Here is a 26,917-nt window from a genome sequence, read left to right on the forward strand (position 1 = left end):
GGACTCAATGGGAATGGGGATTAACACCATTCCGCCTCCGTGATTCCCGGGAAACCGGGTTGTAATGCTCCGGTAATTCCGGGAATCACGGAAGCGGAATGGTAATACGAGTCCGGCGGTAACCAGGTGGTTTTACTGCTGCGGTTACCGCCAGACTCGTAATGAGGCCCATTATCTTGTCCCCACACGGGAGACCAACAAATCTGTTTAAACAGTGCTTTCATGTCTACCTCGGTCTAGGACTGGCTATTTTCCCCTTATCTTCCCTTACGGTCATCAAAAGGGGATTAGTGGGATTATTTTGGATTTTAATGTACAATTCCGCTCGCTTCCGGAGCACCATAGCCTTCAGAGAAGAGATTCCCAGTTCTAATCTTAAAATGGCCATAGGAATACATTGCGCAAGGCCCAAAAGGCGCCTCCAAAACGTTCCCTCCAATACCTGTAGCCAGTCAAGATTCATATTCACCAAGGATTCTAATCCATAAATGACCATGGGGACAAAGCATTGTATATAAAGTTGTCGTGCTCCCCAAATGGAGAACCCACTTTGATCCTGTGTGAATTTATGGATCATAGTTCTTAGTTGCGCTGCCCTTGTTTTACGAGACTGAATGAAATGAAGATCGCTGCATCTTGCCTGCAGCATAGAAGTTCAGCTCAGTTTTGTTTTGGTTAATAACCAGTTCATTAGCTTCTGCGTATTCCCATAGCCACTGGGCAGATCGAAGTATTCCACTGAATGTATGATCAAGCAGCACCAGATCATTGGCATAAGCCAAAATCACACAATGTGATCAGCCGATCTTTGGGGGACAGTTATGTGCTCATATACTCGGGGATGTCAGAGACAAGGAAATTAGAGAGCAATGGGGCCGTAGTGCAGCCCTGCTTTACCGCTCGTGTCTAAGATTGATTTCGTCATGTGACCCCGATTGTCCACTCTCAGCTGAACTGAGGTGTTAGTGTGAAGGAGTTTAAGGTAATAGATCAGACTCTCTGGGCATAACAGACGTTTACGTTTTTGTCATAATTTCTCTCTATTAACGGAATCAAAAGCAGCCCTTAAATCGATGTACAGGGCGTATAGAGGAAGGCAATTAGGTGACTTAGCTTTATTCCTTAATGTATCATTATGAGCAGATTCCGAAAGCCACTCTGGAAGAGATATAAAATTCCTTTTCTGTCTGCCCACAACTGTAATTCTCTTAATAGTAACGAGGCAAAGATTTTGCCTGTGCTATCAAGCATAGAGAGTAAGCGATAGTTAGCGGGGTGTGATCTATTACCCTTTTTAAAGGCTGGAATGAGTATAGCCTTTTGGCAGGAGTCAGGAATTCTACCTTCAGTCAACACCCTTTCGAACAGGATTTTCATAAGATTTGCCCAAAACAGAGGATTAGTTTTAAGTACTGCATTAGATAGGGCATTAGGACCCAGTGCTCGAGAGGCCTTTAATTTACTGATTTTTACCAAAAGGTCTTTGATTGAGATTGCAAATGGGGGAGTGATAATGTTAGGAGCATTCTTCCTAGACATAGAGATGGTATCTATATCACTGCGTTTCTCAAGGAAAGCTTTGTATACCTTGGCACCTATAGGGTTGATCATATGAATCTTCTTGTTTCCCTTTGCCTCCCCCAGAAGAGACCATATATTGCGTGTATTTCTGGTACAGAGGATCTTAACTGTACGTTGCCAACATTCAAGTTTTTTCTCTTTTTCCATCTTTTAACCCAAATACAATATGCGTTCTTTAATTTTCTGATGTTATTCTGTGCAAAGGGATTTTGCTCCACCAGTTGCAGCTGAGGGAAATTCAGCGGGTGCTGCATGTGGAGTTCAATGAAGTCTGAACGTGGTTGACTCTGTAAGCACAGCAATGGCTGCCCCCTCTGGCTCCACGAGGTGCCCTTCTCTGACCCCTTTGAGAGTACTGTCCTCTTCCTCTTGAAATTGAAGAGGAAAAACTAAATGGACGTCCTCTCCACCCTTGTCCTGAAGGTTGTGCAGGTTGTCTTATTGCCCCCCCATAGATTTAGCTGCAGCTCTTGAAGCTTGCATTTTCTCTAAGCTGCCGTCAGCTCTCTCACCAAATAATGGAGTCCCATCGAAGGGCATGTCCAGCAAACGTGCCTGGACATCTGGCATAAAACCTAATCTCCTGAGCCATGCCAGGCGTCTTAATACTGTACTGGCAGCCATTGCCCTGCTTACAGAGTCAACCTTATACAGACTTGATAGTAACGATTTCCTCGTGGCATCCTTTCCATTCTGAATTAGATTTCAAAATCCGCCCCTTTCCTCACCTTCTGGTATATGATCTGCTGCTAAGGCAGCCACTCCCCAAAGGGTATGCGCATATTTAGCCAGGGCACTGGCAGCATTGACAGATCACAGTGCCATACTGCCTGCACTAAACATTCTCTTCCCTATAGCATCAACCTTTCCATCGTCCTTGTCAGCAGGAGTGGAAGGATAAGCAGACACCCTAGAAGATGCTGTTGGAGTATGAACCACTAGGCTTTCAGGTGTTGAATGCCTGTTGAGGAAGGGAGGATCTATAGAAACTGTTCTATATTTTTTTGTCAGTAGTTTGTTAACTGGTGGGATAGAATCTGGCTTCAGCCAATTCTCCATCACTCTCACTCTCAAGACTGTGTGAAATGGTAATACTGCTTCTTTTACTAGAACACTGTCCAGTATATCAGTCAGGTAATCTTTCTCAATTATTGCATCTGGATTAGACCAGCCAAGATATTCTGGGACCTTACCGATCACGGACCTGTAAAATGGATCTGAATATCCATCCACCTCTGAGTTCCCAAAATAAGTCTTAGGAGAAGCCTCCTAACTACTAGTCTCTTTCAGTGTTTCAATAAGATTCTGCATTTTTTATTCTTGTGAAAAAAGCTCTTCTGTACACTGTCCCAAATTCATGCCCAAAAGGAGCTTGGTGGTCCTCTTCCTCTTTCTCCAGATAGACCCCATGGATTTAAAGAAATCTGGTCTAGGCAAAGGTTTATATGACTTTGTGGAGCTGGTTGAGGTCTTTAAAAGGCACTGAATGCACTGATAGAGTGGAAGGTGCCGAGGGCTTCAACGACTTGGAAGAAGCCGTTGATGAATGCCTCAATGGCTTCAACTTAAGTACCTGCATCCAAACGGTTTGGGTGAATCTCTTGACGGCTTCGACAGCTTTGTTAGGGAGAATTCTCATTCTATGGCTAATTTCCCTCACCTAGCGAGTCCCCCAGCAGCTTTGCTGGATTTCTAGAGTTTATTTTGTCCACTTGGTAAGAGTGAGCCTTTTCCCACTCTTACATGTGTTTTGCCATGTGTATTTTTACTGTTTGTGTGATCTTGGGCTCTGGAGCACTCCATGAGACCCACCTTTTTGTTTGTGTTACTTCCGTGCAGTGACAGGGTTGTCTTTCAGACTTCCCACTGACTCCATTTTTCTGGGGCTGACTACTGTCCCCCAGAAACGGGTAACGTGTCATTTACTTTATGCGGTCATTTAAAAACTACAGACCCAATACACCCCATCTTACATGGAGTACTGGAAAGGGTTAATGCCTATCCCTTTTTGTCTGTGCCTCTCTGAGCTTTGTCTTGCTCTCTTAACATTTAGACTTGGATGATGGCAGTGGTATCTACCCTAACTTTTCTACTGCGATTATACTATATAAACGTGGTATTGTTCCAGGCTATTATTATATTAGCCTCGAACATAAACCCGCTTGACCAAATACTCTTTCTTTTGGCTCCGGTCGGGTTTATTCACCATTTCTTTTTGTTAAAGTCCTTCTTGTGTTTTCCTTTGTGCAACAAACCAGGTTTGCCTTCTTTGTTCAACCGTCTTTTGGCGGGTTTCTGCAAAGAAGCCCTCCTCTTGGCGCCTGGGTGTCTAGGTGGGCTGCATGTGAGGGAGGGGTGTAGTCATCTCCTGCACAGGGTATCCTAGGAAACCCAAGTCGCACTTTGCCATGATTGGCTGAGGTGGTTGTCCGGGCCGGACAACCCCACTGCTGCGTGATTGACAGCCAGTCTGAGTGAATGGGGGATTTTCGCATAAAAGGCAGGACTCTTGGGCTGGAAATCAGAGTCGCCACTGGAACTACAAGGGACCGAAGAGAAGCGGAGAAGACGACGGCTGCTGCAACTACCGAGTCCCGGTGAAGCCCTGCTGCAGTCCTGAGCTATCTACCCTTCAACGACCAGAGAAGATCCAGTCAAGAGTCTTCTTCCCTTGAGCCTGGTGGGATCAACCAGCTCATATTCCACAGCCAGAGGATCCTCTTTGTGGTCGAAATCGCTGCACACTGCTGTAGTGGTCCGGATAGCCATCTGAAGAGCCTCTCCTGTTTTAAAGGAGCGCGCCTTTTATTCACTGTTGCTGCTGCTGGCCTCATCCCCGAGTATTGCAGCTCACTCCAGACATCGTCCTTCGTGTCCCCACGACTGACGCTCCAGAGTCTGCGGGAAACTACCAGGAACAACTGCCGTGGCACTAGCTTCTACATAGAATAAAGGTACTGTGCCCAGCTTCGAGGAGCCAGGGTGAACCCCTTTTTCTCCTCATCCAAGGCTTGCCCTTGTCTTCCTTCCCTCTTATAACTTTTGCTTCCTCTATTGACAATATCCAAGTACTCCTGGCAACATTGAATCTTCAACTGTCTGTGTGATCCTCGACAACAAGAACCCGGTTCCACTTGACATTGGCGCAGGCCTATTTAATTTTATTTTACGATCAGCAAGTGTTCTCTGATTTTGTCTGCCTTGACAAAAGTATTGCCTATGATTTTTGCCCCCAACTCTCTTTTGCTAACTCAGGTGCTAAGTGTGTTTTTACCCCGGTAACATTTCTTTCCGCAGATACGCGCATCTTTAGTAAGACCGAACTGTCATTACTGTCAAAAAGAGATCGCAGACATTCCCGGTAACGTCTTTTGTTTCACAACACTGGTCCGTCAAATCATAAGGTACTTACCTTGAGCTGTTCTGCACAAAGTGAATTGGCTGTGTGTAGTGTATTTTATGTGTGGTTTTAACTTAATAGAAGTGAAGTGTTTTGTGAACTGATTTAAAATAAATGTACTTTTACTTTTTAACCAAAAACCTTGAGTCAGTGTTTGCTTGAATCGCAGTAATTGTATGTCCTTGGTGTAATCTCTACTACTGCTCATTTGCTCTTGAGGTAAGTCTGGCTGCTCCGTTACTGCTACCACTTTAACTGTGTAGTACAGGCTTGTACCAAAGGTTAACTTGTATTGCCACTTGTAGTCTTAATTGTGTGTAGTGGTCCCTAAGGGCACTGCACAGGATTCTGCCTAACAAGCCCCGAGACCGGAGTTGAAGCCCCTGAACCTTTTGCCTTTGAGGAGGAACATTATTATGTTACCTTGTGCGTCGAGGAACCTCTCTTCCCGGGTTCTTAGGCACGTGGGAAGGCAATGCATCAGACTCCCAGCTGGTCTTTCGAGACGCAGAGGGGTAGCTAGATTTCTTCGACTCCTTAGAGGGGCACACAGAGGAGCCGCACGCAAACATGTTGAGCATTTTCAGGAGGAAATATTCCAATTCCGTGGGAGTCAATGACTTTTTCGGAAAGGAGGCTGTTATGAGAGGAGGAAGAAGTCGACGAAGACCTATGGCGTGGCTTTTTACTTTTTTAGTGAGAGGTTGATGAGCTTCATGTCCTTGATCTCAAGCGCTTCGGATACCTAGATCGCTTTTTCTCATGGGATACGTCCCTGAGTCGGAGGAAGATTCTTTTCGACTGGGTAATGGAAGGGCCTTACCTACCTCAAGCTTCCACTTCCTTTCCCGTGTGAGGAAGGCATGGTATCAAGCAGTAGAAACAGACAATGGATACAAGTGTGGAAAAACTTTATTTACACTTGCTTGAGATGGTGGAATTCCTAACTTGCCCCAACTCTAATATGGGAGTAATCTCGACCATTAAACAATAACAAATAAGTCCAAGTCAGTCTGTTCAAAATAAAAAGGCCTATACTAAGAAAACCTAACCTTGCCCTCCTTCTTAGAATTACAAATGTGTTACAGGAGTACAAAATGAAAATAGTGCCTCAAAAGGAAATGTCAGAATGGCTTTAGCATCAACTCCCTTCCCCAGATCCAACCCCACGGGGTCTAGAGAGTCCCTCAAAAAATAAAGCAAAGCATGAGAGGATGGCACAGTACTTTCAGTCTTGCACACTTTGGCTTAATGGTACAGTTCAACAGTTCAATCTTGGCTTTCAACTTCTGATAGTTCAATCACTTCTTTAGGCTTGGCTCACCTTGTCATCAATACTGAGTTCATATATTTTCATCACAGTTCTGCACAGGCTTCCCTCTGCTGGGCTCGAGTCTGTCTTGTTTAACTTTATCACACCATTTCTTCAATACTTCACCATGTTTCATCTCCTATTCCTTTTCTCTGTCAAAGACTTTAGAAACTGCAAGGAGTTTACATAGCCCTCTGCATGACCACTTCAACTTCTCTTTCAACAATTGTTAATTTCTAAATTAACAGCATCTGGTGGCACACATACTTTGTAGCACTTATGATTCGGCCTCTCTTTCAACTGCCCTTGTGGCCTTTTCACAAGTTCATGGATAATACCAATACCTCTTGGTATTTGTAGTGCTTGTTCTCTTGTAGTTTCAAAGTTTGAATTGAACACCAATTGCTTCTTGGTACTTGTAGTTCTTATTCGTAGTTCGTTTACTTGCCTTCGGGGCCCTTTTACAAGGTTCTTATATTTTACGGTTGCCCACTCAGCATATTTCACAGTTCACAAATGTCACTTTCCTTTCATTCAAGGTTTTTCCTTATCGCTGCTTCCTTTGATCTCCGTTTGCAATATCTTTCAAAATCCCAAACACATTTCACTAACTTTCGAATGTGCAATGTCATCTCGCAGGACCTCTTTGCTACTTTGTGTCCTTGTCTTTCAACAATTGAACTCTTCATTTGCGTTTTATCAGCACACGCGCAATCTTCAACTTTATAATTACAGTCACTTTCCGTTTAACAATCGGACTTTTGTTTTCCTCGATAACTCACTGGCTATGTTAACTGAATCTCTTTCATCTCTTTCCTGCAGCTCAAGGTCGTTCACAATGCCTCTTCTGCTCCTCCCCAACTCTGCCGACCACCTGGGAGGGTCGCAGGCTGCTTTCTGGCAACTTGAAGGTTTCTTTCGTCCACTTGCTCGGCTTCGCCTTTCGAATTTTCACGGCCTCCGGAAAGCATGGAAATCTTGCCTGGCTTTCTCTTGATCATCTCGACTGTCGATCAGCCTGTTGGCCTTCCACAGCCTGGTTCGCCTCGGAAGAATGGTTCCTTCTCGTACCCAGCCTTGCTGAAAGTGTGCCTGTGCATGCCACCTTTTATCTTCACAGGGTGTGCTAATAAGTGACAGGTGTCCATTGTTAAAGTAACGTGCCTGACTCTGCCTGGTCTCATTACAGGGACAGGGCCAATGCAAGTCAGAGGAGGTAATCCTTCCAACCTCATTCCTCATCTTCCTTGGTGGAGTACTTTTGTCATGGTAAAATGGGGAGGAATTATGGGAGTTGTAGTTTCCCATAAGAAAAGCAGGGATAGGGGTTCAAACGGTTGTGGGAAAAGGGGGATAGCATGTCTCACCATTGGGTACTTCATCCCTACTCCCAGAGCACACCTTTCCCAGGTGATCCTCCCTTGCTTGTCCAATCCCAGGGTTGTGATCCAAAAGCGATGGCCTTTCCCTAGCCACAAGAGTACAGGATCCCCGGGGACTAGGTTGTGAAACAACCTCTGGTTTTTCACACCTGCAAGGTCTTCACCGTCATGGACTGGCACGAGCCACAATTATAGACCTTGTGGCCTAACCCCAGACAACAGACATGCACAGCGCGAGTCCGTGATGGCCATTTCCGCACCAGTCAGGACACCGCTTAAACACGGTCTTCAGTGTCAAGGATATGTCGAATAGATGACAAATCGGCTGCTTAAGTAATGCATATTTAGAAATGTCACTGAGGCGATACCGCCCCAAAGCACGCTAGTATGCAGAATAGACCATACTGAGGCAACTGTCACCGCGCATGCTTCATATACCAGCGTCAACGTCATGGCTGAGGACAGTATGGAGGCCAGCGAGGGTCATGAATCGACGGTGCATGACATTCGACTATGAAGAAAAAGAAATGCCATAGCAAGTTGCAAGCAGACTTGGATGCATCAAAGAGGAGGAATACGTGGGAGGACACAATCCATTCAAAGCAAACTTTGCAGACTTCCCCACAACAGGGTATGCCTCAGACCTCCTAGAATTATTCAACAACTCTGCTATGAAACTGGTGGACACTCATGCACCCTAAACACCTGCTGCACTAAGACCAAACTATCTGCCCCCTTGGTATAAATACAAGCTGCCACCAACAAACGCTCAGAGCTCTAAAGAAACAGTGGCACAAAAATTAACCCTGGAGAACTCACCAGCCACAAATCTCTCTGCCCAATCGTAGGATTCAATTACCGAGGCCAAAGTAGCTTACTACTCTGCCACCAGATGCAGAAGCGTCAGATTATCCGGTAAGGCATCCCTTTGCCACCTATTCAATCTCCAAGTTCTGCATAGTAGTAGGCCCCAGGTCTAAAAGGATGACTTAAGAGACCATCCTGGAGTCATCCGATGATCATCGAACTACATTAGAAGTCATTTCCACATCATCAGAAGTCATCAGGCTGTTAAAGTCATCAGCAAATGTCTCAGAATGGTGGGTGATGATTTGGGGATGAGCTTAGATGACTTGCGGATGATTCCAGCATCATCCCTATTTTAGAAAACTCTTTGTTCCTGATGACTTTAGGATGACTTGCCGATTACTTCAAGAGCATCGCCATGATGATTTGGGATGATTCTGGGATGACCTGCCGATTACTTCAGGAGCATCAACAGGTTTGCCCCAGATGATTCTGGGATGACCTGCTGATTACTTGAAGAGCCAAAACATGTTTTTCCCTGATGATTTGGGAATGATTCTGGGATGACCTACCGATTACTTGAAGAGCATCGCCATGAAACATGTCTTGATGATTTGGGGATGGCTTACTGATTACTTCAGAGCATCACAGAGTTTTTGGATGATTTGCAGACTAATACTGATTGTCATTTAAACTGCAACACCCAATGTAAAAGTGCTAAACCATTGACCAGGAATCACACTTAAAAAGCATACATGGCACAGAAATAGTTTTCTTGCAGTAAAAAGTGACTGGTCACAAATGTCCAACACATATTTGGCCCTAGGGAACAAGTAAGGGAAACGCACCGTAAAAATACTAGCAGAGCAGCACTTAATGGAAGAAGGGGTTAAACAAGTTGTGAATGACCAGACAAACTATAGAACCCATCCCAAATGGAAGTCATGAGGCCTAAACATATCATGCACCTCCTGGGTGAGAATCCTTTGCCATCCAGTCAAAAGCAGGCACCCAGCACCCTCAAAATCCCCAATGTGGCAAGGGTAAAGCTTGAGACTATGTTGGGTGAAAATGGAAGCCATGAGGCCTAAACATAAGCATGCACTCCATGGGAGAGAAACCTTTGCCATCCAAGCAGGCCCGAGCACCCTCAAAATGCCCAATGTGGCAATAAGGGAAAGCTTGAGACCCAGCATAAAAAAAAACATTGCACACACATTAAAGCCCCCCAAAAAAATCAAACGCAGCTGCCATGCTGGTCAAGTTGCTGCATGCATAGAGAGTTTTTCAATGGCGCACAAAATGCATATAGAATTCACAGAGCTGGATCGATGCACTCACCTAATATGCTGCCTGGACACTGAAACTGAGCTTCTGCTAAAAGAAGGCCTTATGTTGCTTTCATTGGTAATAGCACATAAATAAAGTCCATATGAGACCCGAGAGCATTGTGTGTTTGTTTAAAAGTTTGCCAACACTTTCTGAAATGCCTTTAAGGCGTCATGACGTAGGGGCGATTTTTCACATAGGATGCCTACGTGATGACGAAGCTGATGAAGACAATCATGGAGGAAGAAGGACTCCATGCCGTGCAGCGGCAGGTATATTTAGCTGCTGGTGCGCCTGATTTGTTCTTTCTATTTTGGAATTTTGCAGCAACATCTCGTTGTGCCTGTTTCGTGTTTGTCCCCTCTCCCCACAAACAGAAGTGTTTTTGATAATTTCAAGCGATGGCCACCATCATCCATGCAGCCCCCGTGTGCAAGTGTGAGTAATATTAAGTGCTCCTCAGCGTATGCGATGTAACTGTTCGTCGCGGGCTGCGGGTGTAATCGGTTTCTGTATGCTGCATACAAAGCAATTGTGGAATACGATGTGCTTCTGGGCCAGCTATCAATTTCTTCCTGCATACACCGGACGCGTATTCTTTTTGCTTTTATGATTCATTGTCATTTTCATTCCTTAATACGAATGAACCTCGGCCTAGAAGGTGGTTCCTTTGATCTCACAAGCATGTTGGGGTGGAGGCTACGGTTCCTCGCAGCATGCTGGAGTGATAAATGGAAGAAAGGGCAGGGAATTCTCCCAGTAATCCTGCGGGTCTGCCTGCCCCGAGTCAGGTTACAGTCCTAGCTCAGAATGATGGAGCTAGTGCTATAGTTCACATCCCGGAATCCCCATTGTCTAGGATCGCTCTAAAGGTTTTCGCCATAGTGTTGCAGATCGCACAGTCGACCCTAAGTTACTTCTGAACAGGTGTTTAAATATCGCCTTCTGTGTCCATGGGCTAACCCAGCGCAGCGCGTGCAGGGTGGCAGAGACTCCCCGTTTTAACTGGAAAGCTGCAAGTACCCAAAGGCAAAGTAATATGAGCTTTATCTCCATTGGGTTTGTAAATGTGCTTTCAAGACACACAACAAAATGTATTTAGTGATAATAATATCACCTACTTTTAGTCATTGTTTGATAGAGGTGTGCAGCCAGGGACGTCATTTCACCAAAATGCCTGGGGTAGGACATCACATGACCCTTAACATCTGATGACATCACAGGAAGTGATATAATTGGACCCCACCCAGAAGTGACATCACAGGAAGCGATGGAACATGACCTTTCACCACTCGATAAAACAGGAAGTGGCATCACATAGCATTGTTTCTAAGTACACTATGAAAATTATGGGTTACGCTATCACTGTAAAGTGATATACATTTCATACAAGAATGGATCACCATATGTATCGTTAATATCAGTGTATATAGGCACATATTAACAAATCACTGTAATTGCAAGGAGATGCCCAAGGCCAAACGATAATGATGTGTTATTATATAGCACTTATGTTTAAGTGCTTCATATAGAATAAATATGCGTACAATATCACCCAACCTGTGTTGGTACTCATTTATCAACCTCAGCAGGATGAAAGGCTGCGTTGACCTTGCTGGGAGTCGAACCTGCAGATCGCACACACTTTGCAGCAGCCAGCACTCAACCCACAGAGCTATTTTACCAGTTATAGCTATCAGAAAACCAGCCACTCCAGAAACAGAGCCACCTGCTGCTGGCCACAGCCCATGAGTGTTTAAAAAAATCAAAAAAAAAAAAAAAAAAAAAATCGATTTTTATTTTTTAGGGGTACCAAGGGAGACTACAGGGGTAGCAAGAGAGAACTCAGGGGTCGCAGTTGCGACCCCTAAATGACGTCCATGTGTGCAGCTAGTTAATAAAGAGAATTTCATTTAACTGTGCTGCTTACAACAAAGGGTGTTTTTTTTTTAAAAAGTCTCTCTTTGGAGAGTGTGGTTATATATGCTGGGTGAGCAGCAGATTATAGTAAAATATTTTTATTTTAAAACACTGTGTTCTATGTATAGTTATGCTATTCTGTTAAATGTGTTACTTTTGAGACCTAACCATGGCATTTTAAGTGGGCGCTCTTTGTATCTGCTTATTTTGTTGGGAGTAGGCTTGTTTTGGGCTTGTCTTGGAGGGGCGTGCAGCTTTTTTTATTTTCTCGGACCTGGGGGCACAGCTGCTAAGCAGCAATGGCGGCGGAAGAATATATGGTGGTCGTGCTCGTGCTGGGAACCAAAATAAAAGTGGATAAATAGCACAAAAGGTAGGTGGGAGTGCACACGTTTGAGGGCACCCTGGTTCTCGCTAGGCTGGACTACTGTAACAGCCTCTATCTTAATCTGCCTGCCTCCACTCTCCGCCCTCTGCAACTTATCCAGAACAGAACTGCGAGACTTGTCCTTGGCCTCAAGCCCAGGGACCGTATCTCTCCTGGACTGAAATCTCTTCACTGGCTCCCAGTGGCTGCGAGGATTAAGTTCAAAACCCTCTGCATTGTCCACAAAGCCTTCTGGGGCCTGGGGCCTAAATACCTTCAACTCTCTCTTCCTAAATATCTTCCTTCACGAGCCCTTCGCTCATCCGTCTCCAACTCCCTCATGGTCAGCCGCTTCTCGAAGCAACGAGCTGGGGGTAGATCTCTCTCCGCAGCAGGGGCCTCCCTCTGGAACAGCCTTCCTGCCTCCCTGAAACTTGAGGAGAACCATCTCCGGTTCCGGAAGTACCTCAAAACCTTCCTCTTCGCTTCCGCCTTCTCTCTCCCTCTCCCCTGCTAAACCTGCCTAACTCCCCACTGAATTCTGCACTAAACCTGCATCTGGGCCACTCTCAGCGACCTCGGTCCAGGGCCCAGCCACTCTCCACTTGCACTGCCTCCCTGGCTCCCCCTGCACTGTGGGACTGTTCACTGTATCCCTACAGCCCCCCTTCCCAGCACTTGCTCTGCACTTACCTCGCACTTGCCATCAGCGGGCCCTTTTTATTTATTATTTATTATTTATTATTTTATTACGCTACTTACCTTGTATTGCACTTCCCCCCCACCTCCTCTCCTTGCACTTTCTCCTTTTCCCCTTACCTCTGCACTTGCGCGATCTGAATGACACCTGGCCTAGTAGGATTGTTTGTCTGTCTTCCCCTTGTTTCCCTCGCTCCCTGCCTCGTCGCGCCTTGAAACACGTGTGTATAGGCGCGTTACAAATACCATATCATATCATATCATACCCTTGTTTATGTCAGCGTGAGGGTTTTGCAACCTACGCTGGGGACTGGGTCGGATCTCGTCTCTCGTCTCTCTGGACGCAATGGCGGATCACGCCACAAACATGGAGGGGAGACGCGGGAAAAGGCATCCAAGCCAGCTGAGTAGCTCAGTCAGGCAGGCAGAGAAGGAAGGCTCTCACGGGCCTGTTCTGAGGCCTGGCGAACTGATATAGCCGAGGAACGGAGCGTGAGGGAGGGTTGAAATACCCGGACATTCAAGAATGTTGATTTAGGAGGCAGGTCGTGCTGCCTTTGTTGTTGGAAGTGTCCACGCGGCAAAGACAGCAGTCTGCAGGCGTGTATGTGAAACATGAAAGCGTGCCTGGTTTAGTGAGCAATTATTATTTCTGCCTAGTCAATTTCTCGTTTCCATGGCTGTGATCGCCTCAGCGAGCCACTTACTTTGACCACTGTAATTACTTTTGCGGCTAGGATGGTGTGGCCGTGTTGTCCTGTTGCTGTGTGCATATGGTATATCACTCGGCTTCCACTATTGTTTCTGGACAATATTCATTTTAAACGGCCGCATATTATTTCAAAATGTTCCATCCCAGTCCCTTCTCGTGCTGGTTTCACAGTTCTCAGTGTGCAGCACTTTTGTGTACACAGTGCTTTTTTATTTTTGGCTAAACTGAAGTTATTGCAGTGGAGTACATAGTAAGTAGGACACGTGTGGAGGGACCCACAGCATGTGGGTGTTTTTATTTCTTTATACTGGTTGATCTGCCACTATAAATGAGCTCATAAAGTAATAAAAATGCCTTAACTAAGTGTGCCTTCTCCCGTTCGATTTATAAGCTGGGAGCGTGTGCCTGCATAAGAGTGGTGATGGGAGTGGTGTCCCTTGGGGCCAAGTGTGGCGATGGCAGTGGTGTCCCTGGGGGCTGAGTGGTGATGATAGGGAAATATCCTTGGGGCTGAGTGTAGTGATGGGGGGGCGTCCTTGGGGCTGAGTGTTGTGATAGGGGGCATCCTTGGGGCAGAGTGTAGTGATGGGGGGGTGTCCTTGGGGCCAAGTGTAGTGATGGGGGGGGTGTCCTTGGGGCCAAGTGTAGTGATGGGGGCGTCCTTGGGGCCAAGTGTTGTGAGGGGGCATCCTTGGGGCTGAATGTGGTGATGGGGGGGCATCCTTGGGGCCAAGTGTAGTGATGGGGCGCGTCCTTGGGGCCAAGTGTTGTTAGGGGGCGTCCTTGGGACCAAGTGTTGTTAGGGGGCATCCTTGGGGCCGAGTGTAGTGATGGGGGTGTCCTTGGGCCGAGTGTAGTGATGGTGGGCATCCTTGGAGTACAGTGTAGTGATGGGGGCATCCTTGGGGCCAAGTGTAGCGAGGGGACAACCGTCCTTTGGGCTGGGTGGGTGGTTGGGGGTGCACCTGAGTGTGGGGAAACAGATCTTGGGTATGGGGAAGGTGGTAAGTCTAAGGGCGGTTCTATTAAAGGGGAGTGAATTCTTTGACTAAGGGATAAGGGGGTGAGGGGAGACCTTGGGGTGATGGTTATGAGTGGGTAGAAGTGCTTGGTGTGGGGGATTAAGAGTTTGGTGTAAGTCTTTGGCGGGGACATGGGTTAAGTTCAGTGGAAATCTTTGGGGTCTGAGGCATAAGAGCTGGGTGGAAGTCTTTGGAGCGGAGAGGGTTAAACATGGGGAGGGTGTCTTTTGGGTTGCGGGTTAAGAGTTTGGAAGTATTGTGACAAGATTAAGAGGGGGTTCACGGGTAGAACGTGTATAACAAAACGTGGGTGGTGGGGGAGTCTTGGGGTTAAGGGCACAGGAGTAGTTTGGGTGTGGATAGGGGCAGGAGTGCGTTTGGGGATGTTTAAGGGCAGGAGAGACATGGGGGGGCGTTAAGGTTTGGGGTGTCATTGGAGGGTAGGTGGGTTAATGCAGTCAAAGTCTTTTGAGAGAAGAGGCTGGGCAGAGTCTTTAGGGCAAGGAGGGCTAAGTGTGGGGAGTCCTTGAGGGGAAGGGCTAAGGGCGGGGGAAGTCCTTGATGGGGGCAGTGGGTTAATGGAGGTTCTGGCGGTTAGGGGTGGGGTGCAGTTGGAGGACAAGAGGGATGAGGGCAATTTCAGGAAAAAGGAGGACAGTTAGAGAAGAATAGTGGAGGGTGGATGCAGAGTGTGGGTGGTGGGTCTGAGTGTGGGGGGCCTACTGCTGTGTGTGTAGGGTGTGCTGTGTGGGGGTGAGGTGGTGCTGTGTTTGTGGGGACTGTGTGTTTGGGGGACTGGTGACGAGTGTGTGGAGATGTTTGAGGGGTCTGGGTGTGTCTCTGGGTAGGTCTGAATGTGTGGGAATGTAGGGGCGAGTGTGTGTGTGTGTGTGGGGTTGTTCCTTGGTGCTGTTTGTGCTGTTCAGGGGGGCCTGGAAGCTGAACGAATAGGCCTTCTCTGAGGTATTGTTGCAGTTTGCAAAGTCCATGCCTTAGTGTCTAAGTGGTGGGTGGGCGGGTCTCTGCATAAGGCCTGGGGTGGTCACTGGCTTGCCGGAGAGCATTTTTGGCTGAGTGTGAGGTGAAGGCACCCGACTTCTCTTTTCATGCGCGTCTCGTTGCAATTTAAGGAATGCAAAATCTTTCTTATTTTTCGAAACATTCAGTTATTGCATTATGAAATGCTCCCTTGCTGCCTGGGCTTATTCTAACCCCCTCTCCCCGGCCATTTTGCTACCTGCGTTCCGGTTGGGTCCCCTCCTCCCCCTTACTCCCACGCATGGCTTTGTGTTCTCCCCTCTCTGACTCTCTTGCTCCATTGACCTGTATCCCTTCCCTTTGCGCCTGGGACTGGGTCTGCGTCTTAGCTGTTAAGAGAGATATTGCGCAGTTGGGGGAGGAGGGACAATTGGGGGGAATGGAATAGAGCAGTTGAAGGGGCGGGGCAGTTAATGGAGTAACTGCAGTGAAGGGGGATGGGGGTAGTTGGGAGAGACGTGGTGTGTGATAGAAGGGTGTATGAGTCCGATGGGAGAAGTGGGCAGTTAAAGGAAAAGGGGGAATTTTATGGAGAAGGGGTGGGGAGCAATTAAGGCCGAAGGGCCTGGGGGCAGTTGAAGGGCGGGGGGCGGTTTCGGGCATTTGTGCAAAATGGGGAGAACAGGATGGGGGCAGATAGGGAGCAGAGGATGTGGCAGTTGGAGAAGTGGTGGGGCATTTGAAGGGAGAAGGTGTGTGGGGCAGTTTGGGGAGAAGGGTGGTGGGAGCAGGTAAGGGTTCTCCCTTACCTGCTCCCACCACCCTTCTCCCCAAACATCAGTTGGAGAATGAGATGTGGGGCCAGAAGAGGGGGAAAAGGCAGTAGGGTCCTGTGGGCAGTTGAGGGTGGAGCATTTGATGGATAAGGGGGTAGTTGGGGTGAATGGTGGCTGGGAGTAGTTGATGGAGAAGGAGGCAGTTGGAGAAGGGGGTGGTGCAGCTGTTGAGGGAGAAAGGGGCAGTTGGGGGGTGGTGGGGTAGTTGATGGAAAAGGATGCACTTGGAGAGGCTGTTAGGAGAGAAGGTGTGCAGTTGAGGGAGAGGGAGCAGGTAGGGGATGAATGAGGTGGGGCATTTCACAGTTAAGGGGCAAAGAGTGGATGGGAGTAGTTGACGGGGAAGGGGCTGGTGGGGCAGTCGAGGAGGAGAGGCCATTTGGGGGTGAAGGGAGATGGGGAGTATGTTGGGAGAGATGCACAATTTCAGTGTCTTTATATTTCAATTTGAACTTCCATCTTAGGTCAACTAATGTGGAGTAAAACCGCTCAAATAAACAAGCCAATATGTAGTACACACACAGGCTTGAATGCTTTTATTGTTGCTGGGAATGAGTGCAGCACTTAAATATTTTAATACAGTTACTCATTCACCACACAAAGGGGGGGGGGCGCATGGTGCTAAAATACACATATACACTGATTTAAAACATTTTCTTGGCAAAGGAAATCTCTTTTAATGGTGTTACGAGCACAAGAAGATTGTCCTAGTGGCTTTTTCGGGGGATTGCTCATTCCTCAGGGCTGTCTGTCCTTAACAGGAAGGCACCAAAAAGCGGAAGTTTTACTTTGGTCTCGAGGGATTAGAATGTCTGATCACCATTTTCAAAACTGAAGATTACTGTTTTTCTGAATCTGGGTCATTCAGTTCAAGAACTACAGCCATGAGATGGAGGTTCAAAGGGCCCCAAAGAAAAAGCAAGAGGCCAAGGCGACGACGAGAGAAAGGCACTCTGCATTGAACGTCCGGCTCTTTCTCAAGAAACTTTTCTTCAACCTCCTGGAAAACTGCTACAATCATCTCATATATATTGTGAAGGTGAGTTGGGCCTGTTGGGATTGGAGTACATTGAGCGTAATGGCAAGGGCAGGAATGGTGAGAGCGCACTGACACATGGGGGTTCACTCTTGCCAACTGAGACTAGCAAGACATAAGCGAAGAGCCCAATGTTGGAGCTCTGTTCCGCACTACACTGGTCACAGCACTGGCTATTCACCTCACAACTTGTCTCAGTGTGAACTAGCTGAAGCAGCAAGTTTGCTGCACCAGTTCTAAATCGAGTGGCTGAAGGCAGACCTGGTTAAGACATTTCTATTACACCAGTAGTGGGTTTACTACTCCAATTAAGTTATTAACGCTCAGAAGACTGCTTTGAAAAAAACACTGGCAGGCACTTTGAGTGCACCGTTTGATGGGATGGCTTGATTAATACGAGCTCAAAGAGTTCCCATGAGAAGGTATTTTGGGGCAAGCGCAGGATCTGGGTGTAAATGGCTATGGGGATTAGCATGGCCATGGCCAGTCAATAAGTGGGCAAATAACCAAACATCTGCATGCTTTGTGTCCCTCCTTTTATGACATTCCCCCCTAGGTGTACTCTATTCCAATAGTTTCAGTGACACCCGATAGCCCTCAACTGACTCTCTGGGCAGGGTCAGGGCGCCCATCCGACTTCCTGGCTGGTTCTCAGGTTCTCCTTTCCTGTTGCTCCCTGGGCTGGATCTCCACCTGACACCATTGCTCACTGGTAGGGGCAGTGGACCAAGTTGTAATTGTGTCTTCTCCCACTGTTACCGCAGTGTGATATCCTGCGCAATTTGCCTTATTGTTCTTGTCTACGCTGTTATTTAGTCTGATGGCCAGAAAGTAGGTGCCTTTAACTTTTGTTTTTTGTTTTTTTTTGTTTTTTTTTTAAATTGTAGAACAGTTACAAGCCACGCAAAGACACAATCAGTTGGCAATACATCATTTGCAGGCATCACTGGCGGCGCTTACCAGGACCGATTCATTACCAGAATCAGTGGAGAAGTCGTTGGGAATGGACACTGGATCATCCACACAACAGAAGGTGATATTCCCCTCATAACAGAACCGTTCCCAATTTAAAAACTGTAGTTAACTTACTTAATTTTGAGAGTACCTTTTCCGCATTGAATGGACACCATAAATAGATGGTGGCCGTTACGCGAGAGCTGTTGGTGTATCAATTCGCTACTGCATGAACAAATTCTATTCTAGACTAATAAATCATTTGTTTCTAATACATTTTAAAACCTGTCCCTCACATTCATTGCACATTGGCCATTCCTGGTTTCCAAGCAGAATTGGGGTAATTAAAGGCAGGGAGTGGGTATTATCTTTGGGGTGTTGTATATTTGTTAGTCCATTCGAGTCCGTAACAAATCAGTGATGCATGGTTTTCAGGCAGGAGGCGTTGGGTCACCCATGTAAGCAAGGTGTGCTTTGGTATATCTGGGGTCATGTGTTTCCGGACCTTCTGGTTATGTTAATTAGCAAAGGGTTTAAAAGACTATTTCCCCACATCCACTTATGCTTTCTATTTCTAACTGTGTGATAGTTTCTAATTTAAAAGTCAAACTGTTGTATCTACACAATGAATCTGTCAATCTTGTTCTGCATGATTGTCCTGTCTCCCATCCCCACCGACTCAGTGCCTGGCTCAACATCTCCTCAAAGACATATTAACCCCTCTGACCATTAAAGACCATAAATCTTCTGAATGCAGCCACAGAAAGCCATGATTCATTTTCAGTTCAAATCTATCTTTTAAGCCTGTTTCAACCGTTGTCTACAAATGCATTTAAATGTAGTGACACATTTGTAGGTTGACATTTTAACATTTGTTAATCCTGTATTTATTCTACAATAAGTAATTTAACAATGCCTATTCTGATGTCCATTTATATTCATATATCCTTTCTTTTTTTTGTAGAATTTCTGAGATCTCTCTGCAAGGCTAACAGTTGGCCTACTATGGACAGCCAGGTGATGAGAAGGAAGCTTGCCACCAAAATCTGCAATGCCAGAAGAGGCCTAAAGAAGACACCGCCTTTCGAAATGCAGGATCGATGATTATTCGTTTGTATTTTTGCAAACTGATTTATTCTTATAGACTACAGCTATGCCTTTAAACTGCATTTGTTAAATAAAACATTTTTTGAACACTTTCTGAGCCTATGTTTGATTGAAGACATCTTATAGCCACAGCAATACTATAATAAAATATCAACAATGTATAGCTGCAGTATTTTACTATCATAATAATGTTGGCTGCTCTCAGTGATATTGGGTGAAGTGACTGGCGGCAGTCTGTCATGCAGGTAGACCTTTAACAGATTCTGTTTAGGTCACTGGAAGTGTGTGTTTCAATGCAGTGCTTTGTAATTTTGGGTGTGAGGCCCTGTTTGCTAGAGGTGAGAATTGAAATTAGGGAGTTTACAGGTTGGTTTGTGACATGGGAGGGGGCGGTTGTAGTTTTGTGCACTAAATCGGTGAACTTGGTTAACAACATTTGGGTGCTCTAGCAAAGATGGACAGTGACAGCTGCAAAATTCATTAGATTTATTTCCAGTAAACTATTCATAAGTCTAACGAGTCATTCTAAAGTAATGCCACCAATCTTACTCAAAAGGAATACATCCTTGGGTAATCAAACCCCTTTTCCTAAATGTTTTGGAAGCATCCTGAAATCTTTTAAACTCATCATGGAGTGGTCTGCAAGAATCATTCACAATTCAAAACCCATCCTAAAGTTCTCATGCAACCATCCTGAAGTAATCCCCACCCATCCTGAAGTTGTCATGAAGTCATCCTGGAGTAATCCTGAAGTTGTCATGGAGTCATCGTAGAGTAATCCGAAGTCATCCTGGAGTAATCCCAACTCATCCTGAAGTTGTCATGGAGTCATCCTAGAGTCATCCGAAGTCATCCAGGAGTAATCCCCACTCATCCTGAAGTTGTCATGGAGTCATCCTGGAGTAATCCAAGATCATCACTGGAAGTAATCCAAACTCATCCTGTAGTAGTTTCTGTGATAACTCTAGAGTCATCATCTCATTACATATTTTGGCCTGTTGGAATACTTCGGATGATCTTCCTGAACTATGCATGGATGACTCTAGAATGGAGTCATCGGATGACTCCAGAATGATTCCAGGATGATCTTCCTTTTTGACTTGGACAAAGACTTTTGCTATCTTGATCTGTCCTCATCACTTCCTCTCGGCCCTTACTTATATCCCGGACATGTCTATACCCCTTATCCTTCCTCTCGAGCCAATGATAACCATTTACCTGTCTTATCGCCCCCCTCCATAAATACGGCTATGCATTGCCCACTGGGCCTGTTTGCTTTGTTTACAGTGCTATTGCAGAGAATTTCAACGAGCGACCGGTGGGCCTCCGGAAAACCTAGGGTAGATACTCCGTCTGGTGGCCAAGGAGCGATGAGCTGAGCAGCTAAATTCGGGGACTGGTCTGTGTCGTTCTAGATTCAAAATATGCATCTCTAACAGCACTATACAACCACGGGTCCATGAAGGTGTGGTGCACAGTTCAGGCGAAGTGTACAAAAGGCAGAGGACTCATGCCGCAAGATACTGCCACGAAAACGGGAGACATGCCGAAAGGAAGATGGCGCCGGTGACGAGCCCAAACAAAGAGCAATGAAGCTGAGGTGCCACTGCGGGTGAGAGCGTGGCATGAATATAAAGCCGGCAAGAGAAAAGGATCGCGAGGAATGCAGAGTATGGGGCCCAGAACATAGTAGCAGCTTTTGACGCTGATCGAACGAAGCCGCGGATACATTGGCTGTGGCGCTCAAACAAGGGAAGTGCACTCGGAGGAAACAGCTGATCCATGGGGGCACCGGCCGTACCGTAAAGCGGTGAGTAAATTGAATAAAGGGAGATTAAGTGATGGTGGCCACCCACACAAATATGGGGAACGAGTAACAACGAGTGTGATATGTGAGGCGGACCGCAAGATGGCGGACGACAGCAGCGAGAACAAAGGATCCGTGGGGATCTCGGGATACCAAAGCGCTCCCAAGCTAAAGTCACACTGAAAGGGCCAGGAAGACATGCACGGAAACTAAACCGTGCAGCTGGCCTGCACATTGGAACTTACGGCTCGCAGATAGCCTAGCACGAAGCATAGTGGAAAGGCAAAACATGAGGAGGTGACACACGGAGGCCCCAGATAACAAGGCAGATCTAATCACGATCCAAATTGATATGGGGAGTCTGATGAACACGTGTCGCTCGGGTTACGGCTGTGAAAGGACCTGAAGACATACGGAGAGGTGACCAGGCGCATTGCACGTAGCGGAGGCCCTGCGAGGAGCACAAGGCACCCGACTCTAGGGCAAGTGGTTAGGAGCGACGACCACCTACCGCAGGCACGGATGTCACAGGTGACCCCACAACAAGTCAGCCACTGAGGAAAGGTGACCCGCGAAAGGAGTCCGGAGATGTTGACGACAGACCCCCAGCAGAGAGCGGTCAGCAGCCCATGGCAGAAGACACCCAACCTGAGGCACAAGTGAGACGAAGGCGGCCACCACCACGCGTACATAGCGGAGTGGCACACAACCCGAGAGGTCACCAAGGTCGTCCCCACTCAGGAGCACAAAGCAAGTGTAATGAGGGAGTGATTGGTGACTGGAGGAGAACGGACCACTGGAAAGGCAACAATAGCAACGCAGATCAAGTGACCCATGAAGACAGAGAGATAGGCGCCAAGAGGGAAATAAGGGACGGAATATTAATTGAGCTAAGGCAAGCTTTCTAACACACGGTCCTGACACCTGAAGGCCTGACTCCGAAAAGCAAGGTTCGTTACCGATGGGGCAAATATGGTGCCCAAAGGACCCAAGCCCAAAGGAAAACAAGCAACAATGGAGGATTTCACCAAAGTATCCCCAGGCGGAGAGGTGGTGAGACCTAAGAAAGTGGAAGCACAAGAAGAGACGGCCCACTTGCGCAGTGCTCAGCAGATCCTAAACGCCATAGCGGAGCTCTACGACATCATGGGAGAGCAAAAACGAAACATCCATGGCAGAATTGAGGACTTTACAGAATTAGCCCAAATGCAGAATAAGGTTACCATACATAATTCGACTAAAAGCAACGTATGGCTCCACACCTGCACAGGCCACATCATTGCCCTATGCTACCCAGGCCACTCCACCTATGGCCTCCAAATGCGCCAGCCCCACCACCTCTCTAGATACTGCCCTAACAGAGGCGACACAGCTCGATGCCCCTTCCCACCACACTCAGCCGTGCCCTCATCAACGCACGCTCCCTCGCGCCACACACCTTAGACATACATGACCTGATCACTGTCCACAACCTTGACCTTCTGAACCATGGCTCCACAAAGCCTCAGGCCCTGCCATAGCTCTAGCTCTCCCCACAGGATACACCATTTTCAGACAAGGCCACTTTCAGATACGCCCTCCTCTGTGTTATGGGAATGTGTACTATGACAGGCAGTTGAACTCGTGTAGATGATTAATTCTTCCTGCCAATGTACCCCTTAGGTGTTCCAAAAGCAACAACCTGAGGGATCTATTGAACGAAAGGTGTTGGACGCTCCCGGGACACAACTGTCTGAAAAGGAAAAAGTACAATGTCAAGACCAGGTCACGAATACCAGACTTCTGTTAGGAAATTCTCGAGGCACTAACCTGTTCAGTGCTGTGTGAAACAGGTGATTCCTTAGTGCGTAACCCTGATTAAGAACCCCTTAGACCAGCCAGATTGGGAGTGACCCTGTAACCAGACAGGTGCAATAACAACTAGACTTGGGAAAATTTGCAAGAGAAAAAAACCAGAGAAGTATGCGGCTTCTTACCATGGGAGGTTGTTCAAATATCCAAACTAAATTCACAATACAGTAGGCTTGGAGAATGATGTGCAGATGACTGAAGGAACTTGTGCTGGCAGTGTAGGAATCCCCTGACCCACCGGCACGAGGACGCCTAATAGTGCAAGGACAGTGCTTTGATGGATGTTTGCAGAACTAGCACTCCTTTGACTAGGCAGCGTAAAGATCCCCTGACCCGACGGCACGAGGACGCCTAATTGGTGCCTAATAGGTGCAGAGTCAGTGCTTTGATGGACGTCTCTAGTCCTAGCACTTATTTGAACCAAAATCCAAACGAGAGCAAAGGCAAAATCCAGGGAGAGAATACGGGTCGGCAACTTGCGGGCAGCAACTTTCCAAACAGAAAGCAGGAGTCGTCCAGTGAGTAGTTCCGAGTATGCGCTGAGCTTAGGGTGACCGTGTAGAGTGTGAGACAGAAGAAGTAGTTGAAGAAAACCATTCTGTGTCAAAACCAGAGGGTTCCAAATCAGTACCAAGGGTGAGGCGAGGCAAATAAGCATACAGAAAGGTCCAAAGCAAGGGTTCAATGGCACAATGTTGAGAGCCAACAATACGTAACCACTAAACGAAAAATTCTGAAGCACCGAGCCGGATGGGGGCGGTGCTTAAATGCAGTCACTTGATCAGCGGTCCTGCTGTGACGACGTCTTGCATGAGCAGGATACCAACGTCTCCATGGCATCCCCCAGTGCGCATGGAAGGGCAAACCGTGCACTGGGATTGCTTTAGCCTGAAAACGAGAGCATAGACGGCCTTTGCAAACAGGAATCATCGTACCTCTGGAAGACAGCCTTTGGCATGAATGATGGGAAACGAAGACCAGTACGTATTACGCGCTTGTTAGAGAATAGCTTCTTGGCACCATGAACTTTGGAATGCATAGGATGGGGCTTAGTTGCTGATGGATTCCTGACAACCGCCTGCACTCTAATGGTGGCGGGGTAGCCCTTCTAGCGAAAGAGTCCATCCCCATCAGAAAGATTGAAAGGTTGGTCGAGAGCAATAGCAACTTTCTAGTCCTCAAACTTAACACATCCCATAACACACCTCCTCGAACAATCTGAAGACCTAAACCAAGGTCATCCTTGTAGGTGACCTTAACCCTGGACTCAATGACCCAAAAGACTCACCTGCTGAATCCCTTGCTAAAGCGCTTGAAATCCTAGGCTTCAAACACCCAATCACTGACCCTACCCACATCAAATGCTGCACCTTAGACTGACTAGCACACCATAACTGCCCACCAGTCGTTAGTGCCGACTCAATGTCCTCATGGACAGACAACCATGTTATCTGGTTCTCCACCCACCCCCCAAGAAAGAAACCGCCCACTGTGCCCCTCCCACCCTCCTTGAGCTCCCCCATGCCCACAAGAGTCTCATACCCCCACATACTAGTCCCGGCCCTCAGGCCTCCTTTCTCCAATGACCCGATATACTGGCTCAAACCTATACCACACTAAAACAGGCAGTGGAGGCCATTGCCCCACTAGTTGCCCGGAAAGCCAAGCCAACAAAACATTCAAACTCCTGGTTCTCCCCAGAGTTATGACAACTCCGTTCTAAAAAACAGACTATCTCTTTCCATCTGGCAATCAAATTACCTGGCCTCACTCAAACTCGAGTTTCGCAAACTCGCAAAGGACTATAAAATCATCCAAGCCAAAGCCATGTCATTTAACACAAAGATCGCCAGCGCTAAATCAGAAGAATTTTTCGTCATCTTCTGAGAATTGGAATCTCAGACTAAGACCAAAGATGAACCCTGGGGCACTGACATACAATCAGCCATGTTCGGCAAGCTAGACTCCCTTCATAACAGAATCCAGATGAACCAGTATGAAGTGAACCCACCCAAACAGCCCCACATGCCCGCCCCTAACCACAAGGCCATCGATGCACCCCCTCTTCACATTCAAAGACATCAAAAACAGGACTTTATCTCCCTCATGAAGAACATCAAGCCCTCTAACTGTAAAGGTGATATATGCCAGGCCCCACTCATCAAAGACTGTGCAGGCACACTCGTACAGTTCCTCACCGCTTTCAAAAATGCCTCCTTCGCTTCAGGATTCGATCCCGCTAGCCTCAAGGAAGCCTGGGTACGCTCCCTTCTTAAAAAAACATAACTTGACCCTAACTCCCCCCAACAACTACAGACTAATAACCACAGTTCCCTTCCTACCTATCTACAAGTCCACAATTCCTTGAATCCAACAGCCTCCTTGGCCTTCGACAGTCTGGCTTCCGTCCTGGCCACAGGGCAGAAACCGTCCGCTCAACCTAAAAAATCAGATGGATGACAACTGGGACTTGGGCAAACCTGCCCTACTCCTCCTCCTAGACCTATCGGCAGCCTTTGGCCTTGTAGACCACAAAATGCCCTGCCACTACCTCTTTTCCTCAGCACACTTCTCCCCCAATGCAACTGCCTGGATCACCTCATTCCTCCAAGGAAGAGCTATGAGAGTATTCTCTGACCATGCTTGTGCCAAACCGGCCATCATCCAATGTGGAGTGCCGCAGAGCTCCTGCATATCCCCCATGCTCTACAACATTTTCACCAGACCACTATTCAACATAATGAGTGTATAGAGCAGATTAGTGTTTTGAGCGGATGAGAGCGTAGGAGAGCGTTGGAGCGAACGACCTAGTAGAGATGAGTGCATATAGCAGAAGAGAGCATGAATAGAAAGTGCGTGGAGCGGACGAGTGCGCAGTGAGTGATAGGTGTGCAGAGCGGAAGAGTGCGCGGAACAGAGGAGTACGCAGAGAAAAGGAGTGTGTAGAACAAAGGAGTGAGTAAAAACGGAGGAGTGTGTAGAATGGATGAATGCATTGATCAGATTAGTGGGTAGAGCAGACGAGTGCGAAAGAAGGCATGAAAGCGGAGGTGGGCGTGAGAGCGTCTGAGTGCCTAGAGCGGATGACTACTTAGGGCCGTTAAGTGCCTAGAGTGGACGGAACGGGTGAAGTTTGTGGAAGGAATGGGTGACCTATGTAGATAGAACGAACGACTATGCGGATGGAACGGGTGACATATGCGGATGGAACGGGTGACGTATGCCGGTGAAACAGGTGACGTATGCCGGTGAAATAGGTGAAATATGTGGATGGAAGGATGAAATATGTGGGTGGAAGGGTGAAATATGTGGACAGAACAAATTAAATATGTGGGAAGGTACTGGTGTAGTATGTGAAAGGTTCCGGGAAGTATGTGGATGGTACAGGTGAAATACGAGGTACAGGTGAAATACAATTCCATAAAACAACACGAATGGAGCAGGCTGGAGTGCGTGGAGCGGGCTGGAGTGCGTGGAGCGGACTTGAAGGCATGGAGCAAACTAGAGTGCATAGAATTGCGCGACTTACATGGAATGGTTGGAATGCATGGAACGTTCAATGAGCATGTAACCCACCGTCTCACGTCACCACTCTTACTCTCTTCTTTACACCACCACTCAACTAGAACACAGAGATACTATGACACCATTCGGTATAACTGTTCTCATACCAACATCTGCCTCATACTCCCCATCACTCTAACTAAAAACTGCTGGTTACGCACCCCCCAGCCAGGCGTTCTCCTCAGGCCTAACGCAGCCACAATCCATCTGGATAAATTCTGCCAGAACGAACACATACTCTTGACCCCTCAAC

At 47.2% G+C, this 26,917-nt stretch overlaps 2 protein-coding genes across 3 annotated transcripts in view; one reads left to right on the plus strand and one right to left on the minus strand.

Moving 5' to 3' along the window:
- LOC138481032 (fibronectin type-III domain-containing protein 3a-like) overlaps nt 1-26,917 on the minus strand; it is a 2,755,868-nt gene that overhangs the window by 2,076,423 nt on the left and 652,528 nt on the right. The gene's annotated exons all lie outside the window — the stretch shown is intronic.
- Nucleotides 9,968-19,534, plus strand: LOC138481033 (protein timeless homolog). The gene is made up of 4 exons (XM_069612894.1): nt 9,968-10,083; nt 17,214-17,384; nt 18,269-18,414; nt 19,300-19,534. Exons 1-4 carry the CDS (start codon nt 10,024-10,026, stop codon nt 19,325-19,327), a joined length of 405 nt encoding a protein of 134 aa, XP_069468995.1. The 5' UTR covers nt 9,968-10,023; the 3' UTR covers nt 19,328-19,534.

Source organism: Ambystoma mexicanum, chromosome 5p, assembly GCF_040938575.1.
Source record: "Ambystoma mexicanum isolate Mex_15411 chromosome 5p, UKY_AmexF1_1, whole genome shotgun sequence".
Classification (NCBI taxonomy): domain Eukaryota; kingdom Metazoa; phylum Chordata; class Amphibia; order Caudata; family Ambystomatidae; genus Ambystoma; species Ambystoma mexicanum.